The 22,055-nt window shown below is 43.9% G+C and overlaps 1 protein-coding gene across 5 annotated transcripts in view; it reads right to left on the bottom strand.

The window, feature by feature from the left end:
• lama5 (laminin, alpha 5) overlaps positions 1 to 22,055 on the bottom strand; it is a 66,439-nt gene that overhangs the window by 12,539 nt on the left and 31,845 nt on the right. For all 5 annotated transcript variants that reach the window (XM_054767979.1, XM_054767943.1, XM_054767953.1 and 2 more), the window contains 35 exons: positions 20,469 to 20,572; positions 20,238 to 20,391; positions 20,000 to 20,163; positions 17,896 to 18,004; positions 17,471 to 17,568; positions 15,706 to 15,916; positions 15,503 to 15,629; positions 15,298 to 15,437; positions 13,938 to 14,053; positions 11,264 to 11,475; positions 10,956 to 11,157; positions 10,505 to 10,649; positions 10,281 to 10,421; positions 9,392 to 9,553; positions 9,181 to 9,288; positions 9,038 to 9,121; positions 8,240 to 8,470; positions 8,046 to 8,159; positions 7,790 to 7,920; positions 7,635 to 7,715; positions 7,346 to 7,560; positions 7,165 to 7,265; positions 6,675 to 6,858; positions 6,452 to 6,592; positions 6,229 to 6,380; positions 4,908 to 5,018; positions 3,058 to 3,169; positions 2,775 to 2,945; positions 2,508 to 2,704; positions 2,321 to 2,437; positions 2,049 to 2,203; positions 737 to 866; positions 563 to 665; positions 365 to 478; positions 66 to 248 (listed from right to left, as the gene is read on the bottom strand). In XM_054767979.1, the coding sequence (XP_054623954.1) occupies positions 66 to 248; positions 365 to 478; positions 563 to 665; positions 737 to 866; positions 2,049 to 2,203; positions 2,321 to 2,437; positions 2,508 to 2,704; positions 2,775 to 2,945; positions 3,058 to 3,169; positions 4,908 to 5,018; positions 6,229 to 6,380; positions 6,452 to 6,592; positions 6,675 to 6,858; positions 7,165 to 7,265; positions 7,346 to 7,560; positions 7,635 to 7,715; positions 7,790 to 7,920; positions 8,046 to 8,159; positions 8,240 to 8,470; positions 9,038 to 9,121; positions 9,181 to 9,288; positions 9,392 to 9,553; positions 10,281 to 10,421; positions 10,505 to 10,649; positions 10,956 to 11,157; positions 11,264 to 11,475; positions 13,938 to 14,053; positions 15,298 to 15,437; positions 15,503 to 15,629; positions 15,706 to 15,916; positions 17,471 to 17,568; positions 17,896 to 18,004; positions 20,000 to 20,163; positions 20,238 to 20,391; positions 20,469 to 20,572 (5,020 nt within the window). The remainder of the gene's footprint in view (positions 1 to 65; positions 249 to 364; positions 479 to 562; positions 666 to 736; positions 867 to 2,048; positions 2,204 to 2,320; positions 2,438 to 2,507; positions 2,705 to 2,774; positions 2,946 to 3,057; positions 3,170 to 4,907; positions 5,019 to 6,228; positions 6,381 to 6,451; positions 6,593 to 6,674; positions 6,859 to 7,164; positions 7,266 to 7,345; positions 7,561 to 7,634; positions 7,716 to 7,789; positions 7,921 to 8,045; positions 8,160 to 8,239; positions 8,471 to 9,037; positions 9,122 to 9,180; positions 9,289 to 9,391; positions 9,554 to 10,280; positions 10,422 to 10,504; positions 10,650 to 10,955; positions 11,158 to 11,263; positions 11,476 to 13,937; positions 14,054 to 15,297; positions 15,438 to 15,502; positions 15,630 to 15,705; positions 15,917 to 17,470; positions 17,569 to 17,895; positions 18,005 to 19,999; positions 20,164 to 20,237; positions 20,392 to 20,468; positions 20,573 to 22,055) is intronic.

Genomic DNA, 22,055 nt, shown 5'->3' with positions numbered 1-22,055 from the left:
GTCACAGTGATGTTTTTCTACCTGGACTCAGACGATCCAACCATGATCGGCAACCTTGTTCCTACCAGTCTTGTTGGCCTCCATCAGAGCGTTGCTGATCTCCTCGTTGGTGGCGTTGGCGTCGCCGTACGTCTGCTGCCACTGGTCCAGCTGCTCCCTGATTGGACGCAGGGCATCGTTGACTTGCCAGACCGAAGCGTTGGCTCGACTCGCCGCTCGCTTCGCCTCGTCCACATCCTGACTGACGTCTGCTCAGCACAACGTGGGCCGTGAAGATAATGTGGTTAGGAGCAGAAGTAAGTACTTGGACAGTGGGATGTGATCACATGACTTCTTGTAATGTATGTGTGTTGCACGGGCGTACTGGAGGTCACGTTAAGGTTGTGCTGAACCGTCTGGAGGTCCTTGGCCACCTCAAGGTGTTTGGTCTTGGCGTCGTTCAGTCGCCTCCAAGCGTCTTCCAGCTGAGGATTCAACTCTACGGAAGAACAAAGAGTAGAAAGTGGTGATGTAGAGTCCAGGGGGTGGCTCTGGTGTGACGTCATGTGCAGCAAATGGTCACCTTCGTTGAGTTCACGGCCGAGGCTCTCCACTTCCTCCTTCAGCACCATGCTGTGGTTCCTCAGAGAGTCGGCCTTCCGACCGAGGTCCTGATCCTTGACGTTCTACAAGAACACGCGGATTACAAAACACATGGTCGCACTTTTATTTCACATTTGAAAAAGCCGCGTCAGACCTCCAGTGCGTGGTCGGCGGCCTCATCGGCTGCACGCGCCGCCTCCTCGGCCGCCTTGATGCTGTTGACGATCTTGTTGTAAGCCTGCGTCACGTCCACCAAGCCCTCGCTCTTTGTCTCCTCCACGAAGCTGAAAGCAGAGCGGCATGAGAGGGTGAGGTTGCCAAAGGAGAGTCAAAGTCTTTGGCTGTAGAAGTGAGGGAGTTGGGGCCTATTATGAGGATGCTGGATGTGGTAGAGTTCAGTTTAAGGGAATGTGATTGCATCCACAAGCTGATATGAGAAAGACAGTTTGAGAGGGTGGAGTGTGTCCGAGGGTTGATTTTGTAGATATGTAAATTCTCTTCCCTTTCTTCAAGGGTTAGCAGGTAGCTTCATGAGGCAGCATACGCTAACATGAATGACGGCACAGAAGTGATGGTTTCTGAGGCGAATGCCACAGCCGACAGCCCCAGTGTCGGAATATTTCGGTTTTAAACAACTGCTTTTCTCAACTGGGAAAGAACATACAGATGTAGGAGCCTTCGACCTGACAGTCAATGCTTACTAAGACGTTTGGTCAGCAAATATAAACAAAACAGTGCAAAATGGTGTGCGCTCACAGTGAGTGTCGCTGGCTACACTGCAAAAACGTACATCCAGGCAACGTCTGTGTCCAGCTCATGTCTCTCACGGGTACAGTGTACTGGAGTACCATCTAGTGGTTCATATGTGAAGTACACATCTCATGACAAACAATGAAAAAATGGACAAAATGTTGTCCATAAAATTGATTATCGACAGTAATTTGTAGCACAATTATCGACCAGCAAAATGTGTTATCGTGACAGGCCTATGCAGACTATTAGGCCGTACTTGTCTATAAGCCGCAGCCGCATGGCGTATTTACACGGGAAGACACACTATGAACCCTGCAATCTTACCTCCACTCGTGAGCTCCGGTGGTGAGACACATTTGTTTTTTTCACCCCCATCGGACTTGAACAGCTGCCGCAGTCCAAGAACAAGCTGTAGTAATTCTTGACTTGATCAAACTTACTTAAGGTTTGTCAGAATACGATATACGACATCATTCTTCCTGAATCTGCATTAGCTGTAAATTAGCCGCATCATTGTTTAAGATGCAGGGTTCACACAGCGTGTGACAAAAGTAGAGGCTTATTGTCAGGAATTTACGGCAAATGCAAGCAGTAACACCATTCTCCACATTAACCAATCACAGCATTACAGGCCACTTGGTTGCTGAGGGCGAGTTGTACTGAAAACCAAAGTAAGATACGAGCTTACTTGTAGACACCAGCTAACGTCTCACCTGGACAAGTTCATGGCTAAAGAGTAGAGCATCTCAGCGTGTCTCGTAGCTTCGTCTACCAGCGGGAATTTGGAGTCAGCCCAAGCAAAATCCTGCACCTTCTTTGAGAGAGGCGCCCTGGCGCCGTCCAGCTGTGCAGCCAAACGCTCGTAATCCTGCGTGAGACAGGGCACGTCCAGGAAGTGAATAGCTAGGCCAGCGTTAGTCCTAACTAAAATGTCCCCCAAATGGCAGACTAAGACTTCAGGGTCAGTTTTGTGGAGGGTCAGAACCTCTTTAGAGTCCTGCAGCATGGACTGCAGGTCGTTGACTTGGGCCACGTCATCTTCGGCCATTTGCAGCTGCTCGGCCACATCCTTGTGTTTGGACATCAGGTCGTCCACCCTCCTCTGAGAAGCAAAGGACACGTGACATTCTTGACTCTTGCAGGGAACATTCTGGAGGATCGTCTACACTCACCTTCTTGTCCTCCAGGGTCTTCTCGTTGGCGTTGTTGATCTCGGCGGCTCGAGCCGTGTTGTTCACCGCTTCATTGAGGGCATCCCGCAAGTCCATCATGTCCGAGTGGAACCTGGACAGACGGTCCTTTATGGCTTTGGCCTTGTCCTCGTTCCCCTGCTGACGACGGGCCAAGTCCTTGTCGATACGCCCCAACACTGCGGACACACAGAAACACGTCACCTTCCATTTGGACAACCTTCCTCGCTCTGAAACGACCAAACATACATTTCTCAGCCTCCATCTTCTCCTGGTCAGCAATCGTCTTCTGTCCTGCACAGCTTCGGTTCCGCATCTGGTCCAGCATGGCCTCCACCTGCCTCATCTTCCTCTCACGCTCGTCCTCGTCCTGCTCGACCTCGTTATTGTTCAGTGAGTTGTTTGCCATCAGCATGATGTCTGCAGAGCACCCACACACGTCCATCACTGTCCCCATGACTTTCAAAACAAGCACAACGAATCCCACGGGGCATTCTCCCTCCCGTCGTTAAAGATGCGTCTGTCTTCCTACCGTTTAAGCCCATGGTCACATTGTGGATGAGGGACAGCAGGTCGTGCGCCCTCTGGTGGGTGTTGGAGGTGCTGTCATGCAGGTCAGTCAGACGGTCCACCATCATTGTAGTCTGAAGAACATGAGGCACATGAAGTCAGCATGATGTCATGAAAAAGGTGCTTCTCAATCAAACATGTGGTATATTGTGGTGCACACGAGTCCGTGAGGACCAGGCGCCAGGACAGGAGCCAATCATGAGCTATGAAGAAACTCTTCTCAACCCTTTGGAAATTGCAGGAGGTCATTACTCAATCTAACAGTCTGACTCACGGTTTCAGCTTACCAACAACATTAAATTCATCACACAGCAACTAACACTCAAGCGTTACACCTGAGGAATATAGCAACATGTATCAATCCAAGTTTTATATGAAAAAAACCCAACATTTTAAAGTGTTCCCATAATGCATTTCAGTTGAAAAAAACATTTCACTAGGAGCACAGAAAATGGCACTGCAATGCTGCTTCTGTCCACCAGAGGGAGGCAGAGGACCCAGAGTCCAAAGCCCAGAGGGAAGCTGACGTCATGGCAGCGCCCCGATGAATGCGTTGCTCAGACACAATGTCTTATTGCAGGGGCGCCCATTACGTCGATCGCAAGCTACCGGGAGGTCGCTAAGGTAGTTTGGGTCGATCGCTTACACATCACTTCGTAGATGTCATATGACATCAGTCAGGTGACATGAAGCTCACCTCCTGATTCGCTCTTGCTCCCCCGCGGCGTTTCAAGCTACACACGGAGATGCAACGTTCATCTTCAGACTTCTGATTACGGATAAACCAACTCAGCGGTAAGGTGCTTGTATTGATAGCAAAAGTTATCTGCTCACTGGATTGGTTGATGACTTTGCTTGTCGTCATGAACTCCACTACAGAAATCAGTGTTTTCTACACACCCACTTCTTAAACTATTATTTCATGATGAAATGGAACATGTGCCCATTGGTGAAACCTTTTTAATATGTTGTCTTGACTTGGCTGTATTGCCTATTGCATAATCCTTTTACATTCTTGTATGTGGGTCATGTTTGATAGCAAATGCTAACTGGATGTAATACATGAACTGTGTGCCCTAATAAATGTTAAGTAGCTATTTTGACTGACATATTACCAGTACTCAGGTTATGTACACAACTATTTAGTAGTTATGTGTAATTATCTTTATTGACAAATTCACTATAATTATGATATCAACTAGGTGAAAGGTGAATGTGAAATACTAATCATTAATATTTGCAGTAGTATTTCTAAATTTACCGGTTAGATTTTGTTATATGTTTTATAGAAAGAGGTAGATCATTTAGACTTGTAACTTGCTTGCTGAAAAAGTGCATGCACCCCTGATATACAGTACATTTTGGGGGGACTTAGTCATTTTAAAAGTAGCACGCAGGCTGAAAAAGTGTGAGCACCCCTAATTTATGGGATAACATTAAAATTTGGGGATTTTTTAAATTTAAAAGTCATATTGGGACATGTTTGTATATACAACTTTTGAGTACTGAGTCGCTGTGTGATGAATTTAGTGTTGTTATAAAGTGTTCTTTGAAAAATGACACCGTGATTCAGACTGTTATATTGTTATACTGGCCTACATACTGACCTCCACTGACTTCCAGTGGGTTGACAAGCTTGTTGTGATTGTGCTTGTAATTTGTGATTGGCTCCTGCCAAAGAAAGCCATCGTTTCCTCACTGACTTGCGAGCGGCACAATATTTAAACAACTAATAGTAGCTCTGAAGTAAATCATCTTATTGTGTAAAAAAAAAAAAAAAGAAAGAAAAAAAAAGTTGACGTCAGGAGTCACCTTGTCCTGCAGCGTGTCCACGTCAGCACTGATGTTGACAATCTCGCCCTCCAGCACGTCGGTGAGACTGCGGCTGCCGTCCAGCGAGCTGTTGTAGTTCTCAATGGCGCGCTGTGATGAAAACCATTAAGAATTAATGAACTCGTTCAATCCTGAAGACATAATTATACCTTTTTATACACCCGAACGCCCGATCCCAACAACACATTCAAACGTCTTACGTGTTTTTGCACCAGAGGCAAAAAGAGGTGATGGCGCAACTCTACACTTATGTATTGCGCTTCGGAGCATTTTTAAGCCACAAAAACGGCCACCAGGTGGCAGAAGTGCATTTGGCAAGACCTCAGCAGGGAGCATGGGAACGGACAGATCACACATGACAGGACGGAGGAAGGGAGAGAGCGTGGAGAAGTGTAGCGTGCAGAAGGTTACGCACTGTAGAGAAATTTTACCGCACGCACACGCACACATGCACACACACGCGTACACACACACACAGTTCAGTTCCAAATGTGAAAATTGTAAATATTTCATGGTGTTATATTTGTAAATAAATTATTTTGATGTGAAACAAGTTAGATACCTGAGCTGTCACAAAAGCAAAAAATATTTGTGTCAAAGTGAAAGTTATGCTTGAAATGTATCTTTTCACAAAAAAAGCTGGTTTTCTCCCTTTTTTAGTCAGGAACTGATTTTTTCCTGAAACTTACCTATGTTCTGGGATTGAATGAGTTAACAGATGCAGTACATTATCCAAACAAAAGGTTAATTAAGTTAAAAATACATAAATTTAAAAAATATTGACAAATTTATATTAAAAAAATATATTTTCAAAACCGTATTACATAATATAAACCAAAAAATATTCAAACAAAAAAAATTATTTTATTTTCAGTATATTATACTGTATTTATAAAATTAAGGATTTTATTTCTTTTTTTTTTTTTTTAATAATTGTATAATTTAGGCATTTTTGCCCATGTCCAGACTTTAGGGACCCGTTTGAATGGGTAGCGTACAAACACAATATAAGAGAATGTCCATTTTGACAAGTAATTTTGCTGGACTCCTCATTTGCTCCAAAATGCACTTTGCATATATCATAATGTGTGTTTACGTTTCAAATGATGCGTATGCTTTTATCAAGTAAAACGTGTTTGGTTTGTGTTGTATGGAAGTGGCTTCAAGATCATGTGACAATGTGGTCAGTGGAGAAGACCTGCTTGAGTTGCTTTGAATGAGGTGCCCATGTGACATCATCTGTCGTGTGTGTGTGTGTGGGTGTGTGTGTGTGTGTGTATGTGTGTGTGTGTAGACTGACAGCGAGGTCCTCCACAGACGCGTTGAGCTTGCGTAGTTGAGTCCAGGCCATGGCGCTGGCGTTGAGGTTGTGCAGCTGAGAGGCGACGGCGTCCAAGTCTCGATTTATCTTGACAACGTCCTCCAACAGGACCACCACGCAGCTGTCGCACGCTACCATAGCAACACAAATGTCAGATGTCACCTGCGTGTGTGCGTGTGTTTGTGTATGTGCATGCGCTCACTTTCACAGTGCATGTTGTGGCCGTGCGCTACGGGAATGCTGTGCTCGTCCGTGCAGGCGTCACACTGCTTTCCCGTCATGCCGTCTGGACAGCGGCACTCTCCTGTCCGCGGGTCGCAGTGGCCCCCCCTGCAGTGGCACTCTGACCAAACAAACAAAGTCACACGGTCATCCCTTGCCCAAGTCATGTGACTTTAAGCATGCTGGCTCTTAGTGTCGCTCACTCTTGCATCCTTCCGGGCCGTAGTCCCAGTATCCTGGGGCACACTGACGGCAGTTTGGGCCGTTGACACCGGGTCGGCACGCGCACTGACCGCTCTGTGGGTCACACGGCTGGATCAGAGCCGCCGAGGCGTCGCAGTCACACGAGCGGCAGCCAGTGCACGACTCAAAGCCGAAAGAGCCGTCCTGAGAGGCAGAAAGAAGACGCAAATATCAATTTCTGAGTACAAATTGAGCGCAATGGAGCTTCTAAATGAAAAAACGATTACTTAAAAAAACTTCTAAAATAAAAAAATTCAGAAGTCATTTTGATGAACTGTATTTTTAGAATGAGCCGCAAGCCAATAAAAAACAGGCTGCATGCTGCAAGTGGCCCCCAGGCTGCACTTTAGACACCCCTGCTCTAAAGCCAGCTTCCCTGGCAGTGACGTCGCCCCCTGGTGGCCACCAGAAAGCCTGCGTTTTTCTGACGTTGCCCTGTCATCAACTCACCTGACAGCGATCACAGTGAAGTCCCGTCACTCCAGCTTTGCAGCGGCAATGCCCCGTGTGCGGGTCGCATGACTCTGCACCGCACGGTGAACAACTACATTCTGCACGACAACAAAAAACACGCAACATGTCTTCGTGTCTTGATGATGACAAAGAAGCAATACACACTGGCGGGACTCACTGGTACAGTTTTTGGCCACAATGGCATCGCCATAGTAACCAGGGGCGCACACGTCGCAGCGAGGCCCGGCCGTGTTGCGCATGCAGCTCAGGCACTCGCCCGTCAGCGGGTGGCAGTCGGTGAAGAGCATGTTGGGGTCCGTGTTGCCGTGGCAGTGGCACGGCTGGCACGTGGAGCCCAGCACCATGGGGTTGCCGTAGTAGCCGGGTGCGCACCTGGTTTCATGTCGGCAGGAAATAATGAAATGAGAAAATCGCACGGCAATCTTTGATGACGACGCTTTGCTTACCTCTCGCAGTGCGGTCCCGCGTAGCCGGGCATGCACAAACACTGCATGCGCTCATTCTTTTGCAGGCAACCTTCTGCGAAACTGCACCAAAAAAGAACAATGAGTCGTTAGCAGCAACTTCAGAGGCGGGGGTAGAGGCTCGGTGAAGTACTGACTTGTTGGACGGGACTCTGAGTGGACAGGGACAGCTGGAACACGACGCAGCCTGTCCATCCACGCTGTTGTTGCCTAGGAAACCACCCTGGCACTTCTCACAGTGGTCGCCGGCTGTGTTGTGTTGGCAGCTCTGATGGACACATGACACATGACACAGTCTTACTTTACTGTCTTTTCCACAAATGACTTTCTTCACGCTTCTGATTGGCCACAACTGTCTGAGAGCACAAATGATGTGAAAAACAAAGTGCAGACCACACAGATTCCTGAGCCGTCCAAACACTGGTCCGAGTGTCCATTGCAGTTGCAGGGAAGACATTTTCCCAGGAAGAGGCCGATGGTGTCCCTGTAGTAACCTGGAGCGCATTTCTGTGCATTGAAAGATGAGATATGTCATGATGATGATCAATCAAGAGACCCATTAGGACAAGTTGGCGGCTCGTCCTCACCTGACAGGAGTCTCCCAGGTAGTTGGCAGGACACATGCAGATCTCCACGTTGTTGGCATGGCGACCGGCGGGCAAGCCCTTGGCGCCTTCCAGCACGGCGCCACGCAGCGACACCGAGTGGGCCGACTGGGAATGCAGCGCCCGGATCTGCAGAGACTCCAGGGCCACCAGAACCATCATCAGTTCTTCACGGGACACAGAGTTGCCCGTCTGAGCGTGACGGAAGCTTCCCTGCAAGCAGGCGGCCAGGAGCAAATGTTAAATACTCTACATAGTGTACATGTATTAGTGTACATGTATAGGACGGCCCTCAAGTCTGGACACTGGACACACAGAAATGCATTTATTATTATTATTATTATTATTCCACAAATATATATTTAAATTACTATTGTTTAATATATAGACTTTTGCTTTTTAATTTAATGTTAATATATTTGTATATATATTAATACATTTTTTAAATTAGTTTCAAATTATTAAATATACTTATTAACTAATTCATTCATTCAAATAAACTTTTTTTCAATGATGTATAAGAGTGGTCCAAAAACCAAAAAGTTAAATTTAATTCATAATTGATAACAATAACAATAATAATTACAATTTAAAAAATAAAAATTAAATTAAATCATCTTATAGCTGTATATTATATATTTGTGCCAATATGTTCATTCATATGTATGATCATGACCAATAATTACAAATCAATAAATAAATGGAATATCAATGATACACGTTCAACATTCCGTTTAGACTCTTCAAAGCGCGCACTTTGCACTGCGCATGTGACTTTACCTCGACGATGTGGACGATTCCCAAATGTGGCTCCTCGGGAGAAGAGTATTCCCGCTCCATGAACACCAACGTCATCTGGTTGCCCTGCACACAACAACACATCACAGTAAGGTTGGCGCTTGTGTGTGTGTGTGTGTGTTTACCTTGAGGATGATGTCAGGTCTAGAAGGTTCTGCTGGCAGAGACCAGACGTCCCCTCTCATAGTTTGTGTGTGAAGACGATATCTCAGGTAACCTCCGTAAGACGACACCTAAAGCCAAATATGTAACAACATGACAAGAACTTCAAAAGAGGGTTCCCACATCAGGACGCTGAAACCAAGTATTTGTCGCACGGCGTCGTAACGAGGTTACCTTGTCTCCCAGGTAAGCTGCTGGGGCGTACCAGTGGAGGTCCTGGTACACATCGGGAACGTCACTGAGGTCGGCCTCCACCAGGTCCTGACCGGGATACACGGTCACTGGAACTTCCTGTTTGTCTGCGCTGAGTAACACCCAGCCCTCCATGTTCATGATCTACACAAAGCATCTCATCAGTCCACAGAACACTGCAGATGTCAGCATAGGCAGAGTTTAAGGGGGCTTGGGGGGGGCTTTTTGGAACGCACAGAGAAGGGAAAAAAATATACGTTCATGTTTCACATCAGGAATGTGGATGATGGGCAAAATTCTAAATAAAGTGCACTTTTCTTTTAAGAGGGGTTTTAGAGAGGTTTAAAAAGGAGTTTAAGACTGGCTTAAGAGGCGTTAAAGAGAGGTTTAAGTGGGGTCAAAAGGGTTTAAAAAGGCGGAAGAGGGTTGAAGAGAGGTTTAAGACTGGTCTTCAGAGGGTGTTTTAGAGGATTTAGACTGGTTTAAGAAGTCGGCAAGAGGGGTTTTGAGAGGTTTAAGAAGGGTTGAAGAGGGTTTAAGAGAGATTTAAGAGGGGTTTAAGATGGGTTTAAAAAGGTTTTAAGACAAAGACTGCTTTAAGAGGGCTGGAAGAGACGTTTGAAAGGAGTTTAAGAGGGGTTTAAGACTGGTTTGAGAGGGGTTTAACATGGTTTAAAAAGGCTTTGAGTTGTTTAGGACTGCTTTAAGAGTGGTGGAAGAGGGTTGTAGAGGGGTTTAAGAGTGGCTCAAAAGGGTTTGAAAAGGTTTTAAGAGTTTTTTTAAAGACTGCTTTAAGAGGGGTGGAAGAGGGGTTGTAAAGGGGTTGTAGATGGGTTGAAGAGGGGTTTGAAAGGAGTTTAAGAGGGGTTACCTCGGTGCGTCTCTTTTCTGAACTGCGACAGCGGTCTGTGGCGCCAAAGCAGAAACAGCTGGTGCATCCTTTGGGGTTGGTGGGGTCCAAGTGGAAAGTACCAACTCTACACTGGTCACAGCGAGAACCCTGCACGTTCTCCTGCAAGGGAAGCACACCCGATGTTAACAAAGTGTGACACGTGTTTTGTTTGACGCGCACTTTTCCAGGACTAAAACACTGACCTTGCACAAACACTGCCCCGTGAAGGAGTTGCACACTTGTTCCTCTGTGCCCGCCTCGTTGCAGTCACATGGCCGGCAGTTGGGGTAACCGTAGAAGCCAGATGCACAGCGGTCACATTGGCGACCCACAATGTTGTTCTTGCATCTGGAAGGTGCAAAACATTAATTTATAAATAACCACGCTTATAAACCACCACGCCTTCATTTCCTATCCTGTATTTGAGACATTGGTCGTTCATTTTACACAATACACATCATTCGGTAAAACATTAATTTAAGAAAATCTGAGGAGCCACTTGGGAGCCGAAAGAACCGGCTCTCTAAAAAGAGCCAAAATTTCCATCACTATCAAGCAGTGACTCACTAGCACCCCGTCAGGCACACAGTGGAACTACAAGACAGCAGACAGACGAGTGAGAAAATAAAACAAGAATTATAATTTGCCTCTCACCTGCACTGTCCGCTGAGCGTGTCACAGCTGACGTCAGGTGCGATGATCCCGGGCCGGGAGCAATTGCAGACCTCACAGCCGACCACCGGGTGGCAGCCGAACGTCTGAGGCTCGCACTGAGTGCACTCGGGTTGGAGCGTCCTGGGAGGACAGATGCACTCGCCCGACATGGGCTCACACAGCCTGTCTCCACAGTTACACGCTGCAGACAACACACGTGATGTCACACAACCTCGCTGGGCGCTAATGTGTCTCACCATCACCTCCTCAGGCAGACTGTTGGATTACAGGAGATGCTAACGACTCACGTCTGCAGTTGGGGAATCCCCAGTATCCCGTGGAGCACATGGAGCAGTCTCGACCGATCACGTTGGGTCTGCAGCGGCACTGGCCGCCAAACGTCTCACAGGTGTCGCTCTCGGCGCCGACCTCGTGGCAGGCGCACGGCAGCGCCCCGTTGTTGAAGAAAGCCGACAGCGACGCGGCCGAGCTCAGGCAGAACGGCGAGGCGCTGGACGGACTGGAGGGGGGCGACACAGAACGGTAAGGCAGCCAGTCTGAGGCTCAGAGACAGAAAGAAACGTGGAAGAAGTCACTGTTGTACGGCAGGGGTGTACAAACGTTTTCCAGCGAGGTTCACATCGTGTAAAACAAAAGGATGCACAACAGACACTTTGATATTTTGTAAAGCAACACAAGTAGATTTGCTAAGAAGCTGTAAATATAAACAGTATATAAATGTAAACAGCTTTGCGACATACAGTGGTGTGAAAGTGTTTGCCCCCTTCCTGATTTCTTTTTTTTTTTTTTGCATGTTTGTCACACTTAAATGTTTCAGATTATCAAACAAATGTAAATATTAGTCATGACAACACAACAACGCAAAATGCAGTTTTTAAAATGAAACTTTTTATTATTAAGGGAGAAAACAAACACCCCTGTGTAGAAAAGTGATTGCCCCCCGTTAAAACCTAACTTAAGTGAAATGAATTGAGACCTATCAGTGTGGAAAAGGTTATTAAGCCATTTCTAAAGCTTTTGGGGACTCCAGCCAACCACAGTGAGGGCCATTATCCACAAATGGCCAACACATGGAGCAGTGGTGAACCTTCCCAGGAATGGCTGGCCAACCAAAATGACCCCAAGAGCGCAGCGACGACTCATCCAAGAGGTCACAAAAGACCCCACAACAACATCCAAAGAACTGCAGGCCTCACTTGCCTCAGTTAAGGTCAGTGTTCATGACTCCACCATAAGAAAGACACTGGGCAAAAACGACTGCTGAAAAAAACCCCAAAAAACCCCCCCACAATATTAAGGCTTGTCTCAATTTTGCCAGAAAACATCTTGAAGATCCCCAAGACCTTTGGGAAAATACTCTGTGGTCTGACGAGACAAAAGCTGAACTTTTTGAAAGGTGTGTGTCCCATTACATCATAGCAACAGTAAAATATGGTGGTGGTAGTGTGATGGTCTTCAAGACCTGGAAGACTTGCTGTGATAAATGGAAGCATGAATTGTGCTGAAGGAGAATGTCCGGCCATCTGTTGGTGACCTCAAGCTGAAAGCAACTTGGGTTCTGCAGCAGGACAATGATCCAAAACACACCAGCAAGTCCACCTCTGAATGGATGAAGACTTTGGAGTGGTCTAGTCCAAGTCCTGACCTGAATCCTATTGAGATGCTGTGGCATGACCTTAAAAAGGCGCTTCATGCTGGAAAAGCCTCCAATGTGGCTGAATGACAACAATTGTGTAAAATTCCTCCCCAGCGCTGGAAGAGACTCATTGCAAGTTATCACAAACGCTTGATTGCAGTTGTTGCTGCTAAGGGGGGGCAACCACTTATTAGCTTTAGGGGGCAATCACTTTTTCACACAGGGACATGTAGCTTTGGATGTTTTTCCTCCCTTAATAATAAAAAGTTTCATTTAAAAAGTGCATTTTGAGTTGAGTTGTGTTGTCACTGACTAATATTTACATTTGTTTGATGATCTGAAACATTTAAGTGTGACAAACATGCAACAAATAAATAAATCAGGAAGGGGGCAAATACTTTTTCACACAACTTCACTCTTGGCTGTTTGTCCCCATTTTTGCAAATTTCCAAATATTTAATCTTTCTACCTAAATACTCCTCATAAATGTGCTTCTTGTATATGTTATAACTCCACTCCCAGAATATTTGGACTTTTTCCCCAACCTAATTTTCCAAAAATTGTGTTTGTTTCTTGTAACATTATGACTTTAAAACAATACCATAATTTTTCTTTACTATTCCCACTCTTTTGCTACTAAAATTATTTTTCCTTTTCCTGACTTTATCCTTTCAAAATTACAGCTGTTTTTTCCATTTCTGCTGTTGATTTTTTTTCCCCCAACTATTTAAAAGTTCTTCTTGTAATATTAAGAATTTATAATATTTGGACTTTATTCCCGTTTGCTGTAACTTTTTCTCCAACCTAATTCTCCAGAAATGTGGTTTTGTTTTGTTTTTCCATAACATTACGAGTCTTTTTTCTTTAATATTTCAACTTTATGCTACTAAAATGACGTTATTTGTATGTTATTCTTGTATTTTTTTTACATTACAATTTCATATGTACAACTTTAGATTACAATTTTTCTCCCTTAATATTTTGACTTTATTCTTGTAAAATTACTGATGATTTTACTATTTTTGCTGTTGTTTTTATTTATTTTGTTATTTTCTTGTTAAATGATATTTTTAGAATGTGCCAGGCCAATAAAAAGTGCCCTCCATGAAGCCTCCACTGCTTCCTGGTACATGTCAAACACAGGAAGTCAACAAACCAATAACGATTGCTGACACGTGGAGAAGGGGTGCGGTTAAATAAGCTCTGCTTCTTCATGCTCCTTTTCAGACATGTTGAAATGTTCACGTGCAGACAAGTGACAATGTAACTTGCATGTTCCAAGGCAACTAAACTATGACCACGGAGGCGACTGATCAGAAACCAACTTGATGAAGAAGCTGTTTTGGCCGCAGTTGCTGATGAAGTCGTAAGACTTGTCTAGAGGCTCCTCTCTCAGGTAGCTGGAACTGTAGCTGGACTCCGGAACCACCAGCACATAGTCCTGGAAAGACACGGGAAGGATGCATTTAGGACGATGCAGCCGTGTAGGACGTGTCTTACTGACACTGAGCATTCGTTTGCTTGTCCCATCACTCCTATTCTGCTGTATTGCTGCATTTTTCACTGACTTTGTGGATTATTTCCACTCTTATTTGCATCCTTTCCTGTCATTTGTCCTGTGGAAGGTGGCAGCTGTCATGAACTCATTCAATACCAAAGACATAGTTATACATTTTTATCAACCCCAACAACGTACGTATACGTCTTTTTTTTTTTTTTTTGGGGGTGGGGTGTTGCACGAGAGGCAAAAGGAGGTGATTAGGCTTGAGAGCAATTTTAATGCCGTAAAAACGGCCAATAGGTGGCAGAAGTGCATCATGAGAGGAAGGAGAAACACACATGACAGGAAGAGGAAGCACATGCACACGCATGTACTGTAAATTGTAAATAGTTGGTGTTATATTTGTAAATAAATTGTTATTTTGATGTAAAACAACCCCTTTTTGTGTTATGTTGGTATAGTTGTTTAGATATTTGAGCTGTCACAAAAGCAAAAATGATTTGTGTCAAAGTGAAAGTTATGCTTAAATTGTATCTTCTCACAAAAAGCTGGTTTTCTCCCTTTAGTTGGGAACTGATATTTTCCTGAAACTTACCTATGTTCTACTGCTGATTACTAAAGAACAGAAAAAGGTAGAAACAAACTTTTTTTTCCTAATGAAAGCCGCCAGAGTCAAATCTTCCTTCCACAGAACACAATATTCCGTGTGCCTGGAAAGATCAGTCAAATTAGCCGCTACTGAAGGGGTTGTCTTTTGACAAATGGCTGGGGTTGAATGAGTTAAGTACTTGCACGAGGAGCGATTACAATAATGAAATGATTACACACAAATGTCGCAGGTGGGTTTTGGCTTTTGGATTACTTTTTGTTTTGTGTGTCTTATGAATTGTGTTGATTATCATGAAAAATTAAATGAAAAAAATCAAAGGTTGCGGGGCGGCCATTTTGATATTTTTCATTTTGTAAAAGCCTCCATGGTAGCTTTGTGTTATTAGTGTCAATATTTCAACTTTTTCTCCTTACATTACACATTTGGCTGCTTTTATTTTGTAATTTGATTTTTAGCATGTGCCTCAGACGAATAAAAAAATAGCTGCAGGCTGCACACGCCCCCCCGCCCCGTTCCCGTCACGCCAAAGGACTCACACTCGCCAAGCGTGCTTCGATTGGCCACGGCAACTCACCAGCCACAACGTTTTGCCCGGAGGGACTTGCACGGTGAGGAAGAGCTGGTGGTCGGTCACGTCCAGAATGATCTGGTTTTCCGACACCAGCACGTTTCGGCAGCCGTGCGCGTGCGGACAGAAGGAGGCGTTGGCGTGACCTAAAACAAACAAAACGTCATGAAATAATCATGTTTTTCCGCAAAGTTGCTTCTCGGCGTCCCACCTTGCCAGATGCGCCCCCCGTTGACGTAGACCTGGACGGGGTAGGTGGGGTGCAGAGGCTGGTGGTAGTGGAGGATGAAGACGTAGCGTCCCAGCGTGTGGACGCGAGCCGAGTACACTGCTGCATTCTGGGTAAGTGCAAGTCACAAGTGGAAGCAATGCACACGTGTTGCGGTTGGGAGCAGTGGGGTTCTTCTGTGGTACCTGCAGCGAGTCTAGTCGTACGTGGTCGCCGTTGTCTGCGGCGTGGGGTGGGCGCTCCCCTCCGATCCAGCCTGAGTGCTCCCTCTGGGGGAGGGGCAGGGGGGGAGCGGCGGGGGAGGCTAGGATGGGCTCCTGCATCGAGGAGCTCTGACCGTCCTTCAGGACCAGCGAGTTGGACGGCGTCTGGAAGCGCGAGGGGACACAGGAGGAACTAGGACGAGAGGACATGATTAGACATCCGTACGGAAGCGTCACATTAGCGCAGAGGTTCTCAACTGGTGGGCCGCCCATCCGTTCATCTTCCTCATTTCCTTGATACATTCCTCTACAATGCACTTTGGACACGTAATGACGTCTATTCATCTTTCAAAAGAAACCCATTTGCTTGGTTTGACCTGAATAAAAGTAGCCAAAATAAACATATGAATACATAAATAAATATAAGATTCAAAAATGACTTAAATAAAACTTGTGCCTTAAATTTCACTTGTGCCTCTGTAGAAGTGACTCGTGAAGGCCATTATCTCTCTCTTAAATAAAATTGTTAAAAAAAAAAAGTAATTAAATAAAGTAAAAATGACGAAAACGTAAAAAAATTATAAAAATTAATTAAAATGAGTTAACTCAAAGCGTAAAAATAATATATATGAATACAAATTGACAATGACTTACAGAAAAGTGCAAAAAAAATTGAAAATAAAAAAGTTTAAAAGAAAAAGGTAGTAAAAATGACCAACAAAACTGTAAAAAATGTTTTAAAAAGAATGAAAATAAATATGACTTCAATAAAAGTGTAAAAATAATATTTAATAAAATAAAATTTAAAAGTTAGGGATGCGCCGATCAATCGGCCACTGATCAAAATCGGCCGATTTCTGTGGAAAAGCAGGTGATCAGCATACGACAGCCACAGTGGTGTGAGAAGGTGTTTGCCCCCTTTCCTCTCCCACACAGGACCATGTAGCTTTGGATGTTTTCCTCCCTTAATAATAAAAGGTTTCATTTAAAAAGTGCATTTTGTGTTGAGTTGTGTTGTCATTGACTAATATTTACATTTGTTTGATGATCTGAAACATTTAAGTGGGACAAACATGCAAAAAAATAAATAAAGGAAGGGGGGCACTGCTGTATACTTTATATTCTCTTGAAAAAGTAAGTCAAATATGATTTCCTTTTTTCCATATCCAAGGGCCAGGAATTCTGGGCCCCATGAACAAAAAAAAGTCACGTTGTGTCCCCCTTTTTATTTTTTAATAATTACCTTTTTTTAGTCCCCATGGCAGTCAGGGGACCTTGGTACTGTCCTAACCTTTCAACCCTATAAGGCACCCCTGACCGATAGCACTCGTTATAAATACATGGAAGAACCCGTGTGATCGGTATCGGCCAATTTCACTCATCGATGATCGGTATCGGGATCAGCAGCATAAAACACTGATGGGAGCATCCCTATTAAAATGACTTCAAGAAAAGTGAAAAAATAAAGTATATAAAAGTAAAAGTGTAAAAGAAAGTAAAACTAAACACTAAAAATGACAAACTGTAAAAAATATGAATGAATAAAAGTACAAATGTAAAAAATAATAAATACAAATTTTGAAGTGTACATTTTTTTTTAATAATAAAAAAAACCTTAAATACTGTAAAAGTAAAAAAAAAAATACTATAAATAAAAAAAAATGTTAATAAAAGTGGGTCGTAACTTAATGACCGTTGGAAAATGCGGGTCCCAAGTTGAGAACCCCTGCCTGAGTTTATACAGTACCTGTCCCGTGAGAAGTGTCCGTGAGTGCTGATGCAGAGGACTTGAGGGTCCACGTACTCCATGGAGAAGTGTTCTTTCGGGACCAAGTAGACTTTGTGCTGCACAGCAAATCAAGACAACAGTCAGTCAGCATGAAGAGTCTGCATCTTCTCCTGATGGACAGCCACCGTGATGCCCGAGCACCCCTAGAGGTACCACGTGGTACTGCTATGCCTACACCAGACTGAAGCAGCGGAGGACATCTTTCTGCTCCTTTTTGTTTTCATCCCATTGTCGTCGTTGGATGATTGATAAACCATATTTGACATTGTGTATTCACATGAGGGCACTTTTTTAACAAGATCACCACAGAGACAACGTTCTGTCCGAAGCAAACGTGTCGCTAAAATAAGCGGCCAATCATGTGACGGCGTCAGCGTGTTTACCAGCAGGAAGCTTGCACGCTCGGCGGACAACTGGAGCTCGGCGTCGGCGGGCAGAGAGAATGCCGCGACTCGGTTGTGTTCATCGGTGGCCACCACTCGGCACAGGAAGCTGCACACACAAACGCACACACGGTCAAGTGTGAAGCAGCTGAGTCCACACAAAATAAAGTATAGTCACGCAACTTTAAATAGTCTCCAGCCTTGCTACGACTTTTTACTCATATTACTATGTAATTCTCATGATATATAACAGCTTACGGCCTGGAAAATTGAGGACTTTTCTCATAATATGAAAAGTTTTTCTTCAAACTTGACTTTTTTCCTCATAAACTGGCAACTTTTCTGGGAAAACTGATTTTTTTGTCATCATATTACAATTTTATTTTTATAATTTGACAGCTTTCGTCCGGTAAAATTGAGGTTTTTTGTCATATTACAAGTTTTTCTTCGAATTTATGACTTTTTTCTCATAAATTGCGACTTTTTCCTCATAAAATGGCAACTTTTTCTGGGAAAACTGACTTATTTTCATCATGTTACGATTTTATTTTCATAATATGACAGCTTTCATCCTGTAAAATCGAGGCTTTTGTCATAACTTTATTCTTGTAAATTAAGCAAAATTATGACTTTTCCTCATAAAACTACAAACATTTCTCATATTACTATATTATTCTCATCATATGACAGCTTCCATCCTGTAAAACTGAGGTTTTTTCTCAAAATATTACAAGTTTTTCTTCAAACTTGTGACTTTTTCCTCATAAAATGGCAACTTTTTCTGCAAAAACTGATTTTTTTCCCATAACATTACGATTTTATTTTTATAATTTGGCAGCTTTCGTCCTGTAAAATTGAGGCTTTTTCTCATATTACAACAACTTTATTCTTGGAAACTTCGTTGTTTTTTTTGTTTTTTTGTACAAGTAAAATGATGACATTTTCTCATAAAACTACAAACTTTTCTCATAATATGACAAATTTATTCTTTTAAGTTTAGGAGTTTTTCTCATAAATTATGAATGTTTCCTCATAAAATGGTGACTTTCTGGGAACATTTTTTCCCCATCATATTATATATATTTTTTCATTATATAACAGCTTACATCCTGTAAAATTAAGGCGTTTTTCAAAATATTACAACTTTATTCTTGAAAAATGAGTAGTAATGAGTACATTCTTTCTAAGAAAATTGTGACTTTTTTCTCATATTGTGATTTTATTTTCATATGGCAGCTTTCATCTTTTTCTCATAATATTACAACTTTATTCTTGTAAGTTTAGTAGTTTTTCTTGAAAAATTTTGACTTTTTTCTCAAATATTGTGACTTTTTCCCTGATAAAATGGTGACTTTTTCATCCCATTATGATTTTATTCTCATAATATGAGCTTTCGTCCTGTAAAATTAAGGCTTTTTTTTCATAATATTAAAACTTTATTTCAGAAAAATTTGTTTTTGGTAAAAGACTTTTTCTTGCAAAATGTTGAGTTTTTCTTGTGAAATGAAAACTTTTTCCCCATAAAAGTACAACCTTTTCTCATATTACTATATTATTCTTATAATATGACAGCGTTCAACTTGTAAAATGAAGGCTTTTTCTCATAATATTACAAGTTTCTCTTGGAAAATTGTGGCTTTTTCTGGGAGAACTGATGTTTTCCATCATATTACTACACTATCATCACAATATGATGATAAATCGTGTAAAATTGAAACTTTTATCATAATATGACAATTTTATTCTTGTAAAAAAGTGTGTAAAAAAGTAAAATTCCGACTTTTTCTCATAAAACTCCAAACTTTTCTCATATTACTAAATTATTTTCATAATATGACAGCTTTCGTCTTGTAAAATGAAGGCTTTTTCTCATAATATTACAAGTTTGTTCTTGTAAATGTAAGTTTTTTTGTGGGAAATTGTGACCTCTTTTCTTTTTCTGAGAAAATTGTGACTTTTTCCAATCACATGGATGTGTGCGTGTGTGTGCATGTGTGTGATGTGTGTGCGCGTGTGTGTGCGTGTGTGTGATGTGTGTATGCGGGTGTGTGTGTGTGTGTGCGTGTGTGTGTGTGTGTGTGCGCGTGTGACGTTAGGGTGCTACCTGAACTTGCAGTGCGTCAAGGTGACGCTGTGTCGGTGTGTCGTGTCTGCAGGTGAGCTGAAGGTGACAGACAGCGTTTGCGGCGGCTCCTCCTCGCTGGCGTACTCCACCACCAGCACGTAGACGTCAGCAGAGGTCACGTGTGCTCTCATCTCCACGCTGATCTGCTGTCACAGAGCCAGCGTTGACACACACACACACACACACACACACACACACACGCCAATGAATTTCTTACGTCGAGTCCGCTGCAGACCGCCATGTCGGGGTGATGGGGCGTGACCCTCTCGGTGGGGCAGGGACGTGGCAGGTGGTTGTCATGGCGACAGCGGGCGTCGTTGCCAGAGATGGAGGGGAAGGCGTCCAGAGACAAATACGTGTACTGAAGACAGCTGTGAGTACGGAAGGGACAACATGATGACGGCAGCACATGGATGAGACGTGTCACGAGCTGCCACGGCATCTTTACTTGGGGCCGGCGTCGTGCACGGAGCTGTACGTGCACGGCTCTGTGACGTGCATCTGCAGGATGGGAGCCTCGTAGTACGCGCTGGGCAGCAGCACCAGATAATCCTGGCCGAGAAGGAAGGAAGGCAAGTTTATTTATAGAGCTTGATTCGTAACCAAGGTAACAAAGAGCTTTACAGTAACGTCGCTTCATCAATCATTGCATGAAAACATTACATCATTCTAAAATCATTACAATCATTACAAATTCCATAAATCATTCCATAAAACAAAGACAATTCAAAACGCAGCGTGTAGATAAAATAGCTTGAGTTGTCATAAGCACGGTTGAAGTGTTTTGGATCGGAACGTTGCCAACGTTGAGGGTTGTCGCACATTTTCTGGAAGACCGTTCCAGATTTTGGCAGCATCAAACTGTCAAACCCCAGCATCAAACCCCACCGTGTTTCATCCTGACTCTGGGCACCCGCAGGAGACCCCTCCCTGAGCTTCCCAGAGCTGGAGATGGTCTACGTGGCTCCAACATGTCAGAGATGTACTTCGGCGCGAGACCATGAAAAGACTTGTACACAAGCAGAGCTGCTTTAAAGTCTATTCTCTGAGCGACAGGAAGCCAGTGCAGAGACTCGAGTACTGGACTAATGTGGGCAGATTTCCTGGTTCTAGTCAGGACTCAAGCAGCAGCAGTCTGGATGCACTGCAACTCTTTTATTGCCCGGTGATAAATCTTTTTAAATCTGGCTTCCCTTGATTCTGGCAATGTTTTTAGGTGGTAAAAATGCTGATGACTCAGTTGTGAGTCCATTATTACCCCTACATTTCTAACCTGACGATTAGGTTTTAGAGGAAGTGTCCCAAGGTGGCTAATAACACTTTCTCTTTCTTTCTGGGGGCCAAAGACCGTGATTTCAGTTTTGTCTGAGTTTAGCTGGAGAAAGTTGTTTTGCATCCACAGTCTGATCTGTTTGATGCAGTGCAAGTAAATCTGCAGGACCGCGTTCACCGGCCGTCAGTGACAGGTGTGGTCTGCGTCCTTGTGGCAGGACTGCGTGTTAGCATGTAAAAGAAGCGGGTACAGATTGAACAATAGGGGTCCCAGGATTGACCCCTGGGGAACCCCACAGGTCATAAGCATTTGGTCTGAGACACGGTTACCAATTCCAACAAAGTACTTCCTGTCGTCCAGATGGGACCTGATCCAGTTTAGAACGGTACCAGAGAGTCCCACCCTGCTTTCTAACCTCTGTCATAAGATCACATGATCAGCTGTGTCAAAGGCAGCGCTCAGGTCCAGCAGAACTAAAAGTGAGACTTTTCCTGCATCTGTGTTCAGACGGATGTCCTTTGTCACCTTGACCACAGCTGTGTCAGTGCTGAGGCGGGGCCTGAAGCCTGATTGGGGAGTACCAAACACGTTGTTAGAGAGGACAAGGTCAGCAAGCTGTTGGCGGACGACCTTTTCTAAGACTTTTCCCAAGAATGGCAGGTTTGATACGAGCCGATAGCTGTTCAGCGCTGACTTGACAAATCTAGTGGGGAACTCATCAAGGCAGCACGGCAGGTGGGAAATGTGTCAGCTGGAGGTGTC

This window comes from Dunckerocampus dactyliophorus, chromosome 1, assembly GCF_027744805.1.
Source record: "Dunckerocampus dactyliophorus isolate RoL2022-P2 chromosome 1, RoL_Ddac_1.1, whole genome shotgun sequence".
NCBI classification, from domain to species: Eukaryota; Metazoa; Chordata; class Actinopteri; order Syngnathiformes; family Syngnathidae; genus Dunckerocampus; species Dunckerocampus dactyliophorus.
This window is presented reverse-complemented; position numbering and strand designations above follow the sequence as displayed.